The sequence below is a fragment of the Girardinichthys multiradiatus genome, chromosome 14 (assembly GCF_021462225.1).
Source record: "Girardinichthys multiradiatus isolate DD_20200921_A chromosome 14, DD_fGirMul_XY1, whole genome shotgun sequence".
NCBI classification, from domain to species: domain Eukaryota; kingdom Metazoa; phylum Chordata; class Actinopteri; order Cyprinodontiformes; family Goodeidae; genus Girardinichthys; species Girardinichthys multiradiatus.
Genome location: NC_061807.1, coordinates 6400800 through 6410622, shown reverse-complemented (window position 1 = coordinate 6410622; position 9823 = coordinate 6400800). Strand labels below are relative to the sequence as shown.

Below are 9823 nucleotides of genomic sequence, written 5' to 3'. Positions count from 1 at the left end.
CTGGTCTTGGAGAATCGGACAATTCTGCCCGACTCTGTAGATGGTTTGTTTCTTTAGGACCACGGTACCTGAATTAAGTATTTTAATGAGATGGATCCGGATCCGGTTTGAGAAGATCTCACCATCGTTCAGTGAATCCGTTGGTTTGTCTTCACAGACATTTATCACTGGTTATATTTGTTCTGCCTTCCTGCTGGTTCTCAGGTTGCAGTTTGAATAGTTTTCATTTCTGGGTCCACTTCCTGGTTGGTTGGTTGGATTCATTTCTTCTTCATAACGGCTTTATGATCCATATCATGTCCTCCTTATCTAAGGTTCCTGGGTGTTTTAGTGGTTCTGGGTCGGTTTGTACCTCCAGTTCAGAACCATGGTCCCATTTCCTCCCCTCCTGCTTCCATTTTCTGCCTGGAAACAGCATGTTGTACTTTAACCATTGGTTATCAGCTCTTTTATCTCAGCTGTTGGGTGTTTCTGATCAATGATGAAGATAAATAGTCATAAAACGCTGAAATCTTTTACATCATTTATTTTCTGAAAACTTTGGATCATGTTTCCATGTATTCTGCTCCAGACCAGTAGGTCCTGATCAGACCACAGAACCCCTGAGGGACATCCTGATGGATGCTAACATTTATTGGAGCCATAGAACCAGAGGTCCTTCCAGCTGGTACTGAAGCAGATACAGAAACCCAGATAGACGGGATCTTTTATAGTAATAATAAATCTGGACATGAAACAACAGCCGTATGAAGGGGAGAAAGGACCTGCGACCTTTCAGGGTACTTTAACCTCCACCTGCCAGAGACCAGAACCTGACCCTGGATCTGCTGACTGGTTCCTGGGGTTGTTTCTTACCTGCAGCCCTGATGATTCTGGAGGACCTTCCAATACAAGTTTGACCCTGATTTTGACCTCAACCAATCACAGTCTGGCAGCTTTCTGCTTATTCAAAGGCTGGTGTGTTCAGACTGATGGATGAAGCTGATGGTTCTTCAGGTTCTCCTCATAATGAAATCTTTCTATAGATGTCATCATGAGGTCTTTATCAGGAACGTCCCCCTCAGTGACGCCCACATCTCTCTCCTCTTCATCAGCTGAACGTTTCTCCATCCAGAGTCCACAAGTGCAGGAGGAGTTCCTAAAAGGTGAGAACCTGAGCTGGATCACTCGGCAGAACCCTCAGGACCAGAACATGAGGGCTCTAGTCTGGAGATGCACAATCTGATCTAACTGCTCTTCATCTTCTTCCTTCTAGAACGTCTGAGAAGATTGGAGTCTCGCAGCAACGTCAATGGGATCTCCTCCCCCTCCTCTACCTCCTCATCTTCACAGGCATCCCCCCTCAGCCCCTCCTCCCCTCAGGTCTCCCCCTTCAGCCCGACTCCCTCCGTCTCTCCTTCCACCCCCTGGAGATCCTCCCCTGGGCAGCCAGACCGTGTACCAGGTGAGTTTAGAGATTTAACTTACCTGGGACTGCAGCTCCCCATGCTGGACTGCAGCAGTCAGTAACAGGTTGACAGAACCAGAACTCGCTGCAGTAAATCTGCTGGACCGGATCAGTTGCTGGGATCACCAGCTGAAATATTTCAGTCTCACATTAGACTCCAGGTTACGTCTCGTTACCCAGATTCTGATTATAGACACAGATCTTTACTGGTGGGTTTATCCCTGAAATCTTTAGTCCTCCCCCACCTGCTGGATGGGCCTCATCCGGTCTGTATGAGTTGCCCTCAGAACGGGTGTTCGGCTCCAATCTTCAACCTTTGGGAACCAGTGAGGTCCAGAGCTTAAAGGGCTGCACCTATAGTAGAATCTGGGGTTAAAATACGGAACCAAAGTTCTACTTCTTATTGGCTTCACCCTTTGAGGCTAAAGCTAGTGGGTTAAAGCTGAAGCAGGATGTGGTCTATGCCTTGCTGGGTCCGTCCGGACCACAGACATGAAGCATTTGCTCTCAGAACAACTTCAGACTAGGCCTTCATTGTGCGCAATTATGCACTCAGAACCGCCTGGCCCACCTGAACAGAGAGGAGAATGATCTTTGGTCAGAATGGAGGCCAGGTTTGTTTTGTGATGATAAGATCTGTTTTCCTGATGGGGACTGGTACAGGTGTGGTGGTGGCCTAGCCTTGTTGTTCTCATATTAAACCATTCATGACCAGCAGACTGAGCTCCACAGTCATCTCTGCTTCTACAGACCACATCATGGATTATTCAGTTGGATAACTGGAGTGGATGTGTGACTCTGATCTGTTCATTTGTATCCAGCTCTGTCTCTGTCCAGTCCTGAACTCCTGTCAGAGCTGAAGACAGCCAGGACACAACCTCTCAGACACGTTCCTCAAAGAAAAGGACTGACCACAGTCTTTTCCGGACGAGGACGACAGGTCAGCCTGGTCACATCTAGTGTAAGATTTACTCTCTGTGTCTCTGTCCTCTTTCATTCTCCTTCACTTTATTTCTCCAGGTGTCTGGCTCCTCCCCTGAAGCTTAGCCAGCCAATAGGAGGGCTTCTCGTATTTTGACCAGTGCCTCATCAAAACGCCTCCGACTCTGATTCTACCTCCACATCTTCTCAAAATGAACAAGATGAGCCGAAAAACTGAACCTCTGGTGCCACAAAGCATGAGAGAAAGAAGGCCCATGAAAGCCCCGCCTCCTGTTTAGAAGCCCCGCCCCTCCAGTTCTGCAAAAGACCTGCAGATCTTTTTGTTCTGAAGGGAGGAAGATCAGAACCTTTAATTTCAAACATCAACTTGTTAATTTCAGATAAACTTTGCTGTGATGGAAATGTGTAGAAATAAAATCTAAACAGAGATTATGATGTTTCATTTTAACTACAGAGGCGACATCTGAAAGGTTGTCATCAAGGTTCTACTGTTCATCTGAGAAGGTCCTCTGCCCAGGTGGGATCAGAACTCAGCATGTAAGGAGAGGATGTCTCGACAAGGAAGGATGGGTCCAGATTCTGAGCAGGTTCCAGAATATGAACAGGTTTTGGACACTGAAGAGGTTCCAGAATCTGAACAGGTTCTGGACACTGAGCATGTTCTAGACACTGAGCTGGTTCCTGACTAAAAGAATCTAAGACTAATACCAGAACACGTTGCGTTAACCCAGAACACTGCAGGTAAAACCGCTCAGTGATTAGTCGTGCATTTCTGTCTCAGTCAAACAACGAGGTGTTCCTTCAGGTGTTCCTTCAGGAACATCCGCTGGTCCAGATATCAGGGTGGAGCAAACTGCACCGACCTGAAGAGGTCACTGTTTATTTTGCAACCATTGCTGCAGTTCTCTTCCCAAACAGTAGGTGTCACCACTAGATACAGATAATGCTGCTCCACAGAGGGAAAGGTTAGCAGAAGAAAATATTTAATCTGAACTGGTCAGATCTACAGAAGCAAACCTCTAAAAGCTGTTTAATCACAGCGGTTCTGCTGACCCGCTCACATTGTTCTGGTTTCCACTAACGGTGTCAGTGGACAATGCTAGAGATATTCCTAATTAACTTTGTGCATTTTGAACTTCAGCCTTTCTCAATATTCTGACAATCGACTGCTGTGCTATGATCAACTTGGTCCAAGGATAGTTTGTTCCGAGTTTCAGGTCCACCGGGCTTTAATCACAGGAGAGGGGGCGAGACCTTTAGCATCAGATGCAGAACCACCCAGGTGGTTCTTGGATGAGACATTTTCTATTTCATTGAGCCACTAACAAGAACACAAAGACCCAGAAAGAAGAACTCTTCAGGGTTGAAGACCTGATGCCTCAATCTGGTCATTTCTGCTCTGTTTCCACCAGAGGTCCCACTGTAGGCACACCTGCTTTCATGGTTGTTACCTGATGGTTCCACAGGGAGGCGCTGCAGATAATCTCGGCTGCTGGTTGCCTACGGTAACTGAGAAACTATAGCAGCTGAAACAACTGACCCATCAATGAAATACAGGAAATGAGACCTAATTAGAGAAAGAAAGCATCAGAAATATGAAAAGTTTGAGTTTAAATGAGGCAAAATGAAAATAAACAGTTTTTACTGTTAAACTAAATGTTCTGATTGACATCAGAACCAAATCAACAACATTGCATAAACATTAAAATGATGCTTCTCTGGTTAAAACCACAGTGTGTGTTTGCAGTGCATCCAACTCTCCATCTACAGGATTCAGGAGTTTCAGTTTAAACTGGAGGCTTTGGTCACCAGGAGACTCCCTGTGATCTACAGAATCTATCTGGTCCACGAGCTTCATGATTCTGACAGTAATCAGGCTTCCTGGTATGCTGGGAAGTTTCTCAAAGCAAAACCTGTTTTAAAGTCAAAACATTTGGCTGGACTCTACTGTAGGACCAATAATTACAGGGAGCGAGAACTCCAGTGGACATTCCGGGTTTAGGCAGAACCATTTGTCCAGAATGGTCCCTCTGGTCCCTCCCGTCTTTGCTCCAAATCTTTTTAACTCAATAAAATGGACAGATTTGATTAATTCAGCCTTTTCCAGCATGTCTGCCCCATCTGAAATCAGCTATCGTCCCTTATCCTGAATGATTCTGCAGTTTGAACATGGAGCTGGAACACTGGGCACAGATGGAGCAGATCCATGGTTCTGACAAGGATTCAGTAGAACCTCTGCATACGAATGCATCTAAACATGAGTTTCTCCAAATGTGAACAACAGACTGCCCCGGTTACAGGTTTTACTCTGAATATGAATGTCTAGGATGTCGTTAGCAAGCACGCAGCATGATCTAGAGCTTGTTGCAGAGCTTGATCCAGAATGAGATCTAGAGTTTGACCCAGAGCATGACCCAGAATGAGATCTAGAGCTCGTTTCAGAGCTCAGTTCAAAGTGCCTGAAAGCTCAACGTCAGTTTGTCTAAAACAGCTTGTATATTTCTGTTGATTTGAGATCCATCAGCACCATCTGCAGATCATCGTCCTAATGTCTTAAATCTCTGCTCTTCTTTAGACATTTATATTTTACTTTATTAGAAACACAAAAAGAGTCGAAGTTGGTCCTGAAATAGATTTTATTCTCAAAAGATAAAAAGAAATATTTTCACATCCATAGAGCAAATCATCACACTTTAAGGAGATAATCATCTGTCTCCTCAACCAGAATCAAGCTGAAGGTCCAAGTCCTTGTGATGTTCACTCTTGACAGTTCCTGGTACCTTCAGAAGACCCACCATCCAGACCATCTAGACCTGATGATGTTCAATATCTCCTCTAAACTTGATCAACATCTGGATAATAAAACAGACGTCTTACAGTAACTTCCAACACTTAGAGGAAGAATAAAAACATCACAGTAAAAATAAAATAGAATAAACTGATATTAAAATAGAAAAATATCCACTTTGACATGGCTGTAAAACATTTTAGGTCTGGTGTTTTAAACCAGGGAAAAAGAATCTACTCCACCTTCATTTTCATGTACATGTTCATCAGCACAATTCTAATAAAAATAACAAAAACATAAAAAGTCCAAGTTGGAGAAGAAGAAGTTTATGATCAGCTGTGGGAGTTATTCCCAGAGTAGATCCGTTTGGTGTTCAGGTGGACCTTTGATTCCAAGCGTTTCCCACACTGAGGTTTTTCTCTGGTGGACATGCCAGATGATCTCTGAGGAGAAACAGTTTATGAAAACGTTTCACACCAGTGAGCCCAGAATGACCACTTTGCATGGCTTTCCTCCAGTATGGATCTTCTCATGGTAGACAAGGAAGAACTTGGTCAGGAAACTCCTTCCACATGTTTGACAGGTGTGTTCCTTCTCACCTGTGAGGCTTTTGTCATGTAGTGATAAAACAGTTTTTGCCACATGAGTCACAGCAGGACCATCTCCCTCCAGGGTGAACCTGATGATACGTTCTCAAATAACGCTGGCTAAAAACTCTCACACTCTCCTCAGATGTTTTCCTTCTTAAAGCACTATTCCTTGCGAAAGCTTTGCAGGATTAGTAAAAGAAGAACGTTCTCGCTCCTCTGAAAATGATGGAAACAACGTCAGAAAAGGATGGAAACGTCAGAAAACGATGGCAACAACCTCAGAAAACGATGGAAACAACCTCAGAAAACAATGGAAACAACCTCAGAAAACGATGGAAACGACCTCAGAAAATGATGGAAACAACCTCAGAAAATGATGGAAACAACCTCAGAAAATGATGGAAACAACCTCAGAAAATGATGGAAACAACCTCAGAAAATGATGGAAACAACCTCAGAAAATGATGGAAACAACCTCAGAAAATGATGGAAACAACCTCAGAAAATGATGGAAACGACCTCAGAAAATGATGGAAACCACCTCAGAAAATGATGGAAACAACGTCAGAAAATGATGGAAACAACGTCAGAAAATGATGGAAACAACCCCAGAAAATGATGGCAACAACCTCAGAAAATGATGAAAACAACGTCTGAAAATGATGGAAACAACCTCAGAAAACGATGGAAACAACCTCAGAAAATGAAGGAAACAACCTCAGAAAATGATGGAAACAACCTCAGAAAATGATGGAAACAACCTCAGAAAATGATGGAAACAACCTCAGAAAATGATGGAAACAACGTCAGAAAATGATGGAAACAACCTCAGAAAAGGATGGAAACAACCTCAGAAAATGATGGAAACAACCTCAGAAAATGATGGAAACAACCTCAGAAAATGATGGAAACAACCTCAGAAAATGATGGAAACAACCTCAGAAAACGATGGAAACAACCTCAGAAAATGATGGAAACAACCTCAGAAAATGATGGAAACAACCTCAGAAAATGATAGAAACAACCTCAGAAAACGATGGAAACCACCTCAGAAAATGATGGAAACAACCCCAGAAAACGATGGAAACAACCTCAGAAAACGATGGAAACAACCTCAGAAAACGATGGAAACAACCTCAGAAAATGATGGAAACAACCTCAGAAAATGATGGAAACAACCTCAGAAAACGATGGAAACAACCTCAGAAAATGATGGAAACAACCCCAGAAAACGATGGAAACCACCTCAGAAAATGATGGAAACAACCTCAGAAAACGATGGAAACAACCTCAGAAAATGATGGAAACAACCTCAGAAAATGATGGAAACAACCTCAGAAAATGATGGAAACAACCTCAGAAAATGATGGAAACAACTTCAAAAATGATGGAAACAACCTCAGAAAATGATGGAAACAACCTCAGAAAATGATGGAAACAACCTCAGAAAATGATGGAAACAACCTCAGAAAATGATGGAAACGACCTCAGAAAATGATGGAAACAACCTCAGAAAATGATGGAAACAACCCCAGAAAATGATGGAAACAACCTCAGAAAATGATGGAAACAACCTCAGAAAATGATGGAAACAACTTCAAAAATGATGGAAACAACCCCAGAAAACGATGGAAACCACCTCAGAAAATGATGGAAACAACCTCAGAAAATGATGGAAACGACCTCAGAAAATGATGGAAACAACTTCAAAAATGATGGAAACAACCTCAGAAAATGATGGAAACAACCTCAGAAAATGATGGAAACAACCCCAGAAAATGATGGAAACGACCTCAGAAAATGATGGAAACAACCTCAGAAAATGATGGAAACAACCCCAGAAAATGATGGAAACAACCTCAGAAAATGATGGAAACAACCTCAGAAAATGATGGAAACAACCTCAGAAAATGATGGAAACAACCTCAGAAAATGATGGAAACAACCTCAGAAAATGATGGAAACAACTTCAAAAATGATGGAAACAACCCCAGAAAACGATGGAAACCACCTCAGAAAATGATGGAAACAACCTCAGAAAATGATGGAAACGACCTCAGAAAATGATGGAAACAACTTCAAAAATGATGGAAACAACTTCAGAAAATGATGGAAACAACCTCAGAAAATGATGGAAACAACCCCAGAAAATGATGGAAACAACCTCAGAAAATGATGGAAACGACCTCAGAAAATGATGGAAACAACCCCAGAAAATGATGGAAACAACCTCAGAAAATGATGGAAACAACCTCAGAAAATGATGGAAACAACTTCAAAAATGATGGAAACAACCCCAGAAAACGATGGAAACCACCTCAGAAAATGATGGAAACAACCTCAGAAAATGATGGAAACGACCTCAGAAAATGATGGAAACAACTTCAAAAATGATGGAAACAACCTCAGAAAATGATGGAAACAACCTCAGAAAATGATGGAAACGACCTCAGAAAATGATGGAAACAACTTCAAAAATGATGGAAACAACCTCAGAAAATGATGGAAACGACCTCAGAAAATGATGGAAACAACCTCAGAAAATGATGGAAACAACCCCAGAAAATGATGGAAACAACCTCAGAAAATGATGGAAACAACTTCAAAAATGATGGAAACAACCTCAGAAAATGATGGAAACAACCTCAGAAAATGATGGAAACAACCTCAGAAAATGATGGAAACAACCTCAGAAAATGATGGAAACGACCTCAGAAAATGATGGAAACCACCTCAGAAAATGATGGAAACAACGTCAGAAAATGATGGAAACAACGTCAGAAAATGATGGAAACAACCCCAGAAAATGATGGCAACAACCTCAGAAAATGATGAAAACAACGTCTGAAAATGATGGAAACAACCTCAGAAAACGATGGAAACAACCTCAGAAAATGAAGGAAACAACCTCAGAAAATGATGGAAACAACCTCAGAAAATGATGGAAACAACCTCAGAAAAGGATGGAAACAACCTCAGAAAATGATGGAAACAACGTCAGAAAATGATGGAAACAACCTCAGAAAAGGATGGAAACAACCTCAGAAAATGATGGAAACAACCTCAGAAAATGATGGAAACAACCTCAGAAAATGATGGAAACAACCTCAGAAAATGATGGAAACAACCTCAGAAAACGATGGAAACAACCTCAGAAAATGATGGAAACAACCTCAGAAAATGATGGAAACAACCTCAGAAAATGATAGAAACAACCTCAGAAAACGATGGAAACCACCTCAGAAAATGATGGAAACAACCCCAGAAAACGATGGAAACAACCTCAGAAAACGATGGAAACAACCTCAGAAAACGATGGAAACAACCTCAGAAAATGATGGAAACAACCTCAGAAAACGATGGAAACAACCTCAGAAAACGATGGAAACAACCTCAGAAAATGATGGAAACAACCCCAGAAAACGATGGAAACCACCTCAGAAAATGATGGAAACAACCTCAGAAAACGATGGAAACAACCTCAGAAAATGATGGAAACAACCTCAGAAAATGATGGAAACAACCTCAGAAAATGATGGAAACAACCTCAGAAAATGATGGAGACAACTTCAAAAATGATGGAAACAACCTCAGAAAATGATGGAAACAACCTCAGAAAATGATGGAAACAACCCCAGAAAATGATGGAAACAACCTCAGAAAATGATGGAAACGACCTCAGAAAATGATGGAAACAACCTCAGAAAATGATGGAAACAACCCCAGAAAATGATGGAAACAACCTCAGAAAATGATGGAAACAACCTCAGAAAATGATGGAAACAACTTCAAAAATGATGGAAACAACCCCAGAAAACGATGGAAACCACCTCAGAAAATGATGGAAACAACCTCAGAAAATGATGGAAACGACCTCAGAAAATGATGGAAACAACTTCAAAAATGATGGAAACAACCTCAGAAAATGATGGAAACAACCTCAGAAAATGATGGAAACAACCCCAGAAAATGATGGAAACGACCTCAGAAAATGATGGAAACAACCTCAGAAAATGATGGAAACAACCCCAGAAAATGATGGAAACAACCTCAGAA

General features: G+C 41.9%; 1 protein-coding gene across 1 annotated transcript in view; it reads left to right on the top strand.

Annotated features, from left to right (window-relative positions):
• LOC124881283 (DNA-directed RNA polymerase II subunit RPB1-like) overlaps positions 1–2818 on the top strand; it is a 4370-nt gene extending 1552 nt beyond the window's left edge. The window contains exons 2-5 of the mRNA XM_047386822.1: positions 1026–1145; positions 1256–1444; positions 2269–2387; positions 2468–2818. Coding sequence (XP_047242778.1) covers positions 1034–1145; positions 1256–1444; positions 2269–2387; positions 2468–2494 — 447 coding nt within the window. The 5' untranslated portion in view covers positions 1026–1033 and the 3' untranslated portion in view covers positions 2495–2818. The remainder of the gene's footprint in view (positions 1–1025; positions 1146–1255; positions 1445–2268; positions 2388–2467) is intronic.
• Positions 2819–9823: the final 7005 nt, after the last annotated feature.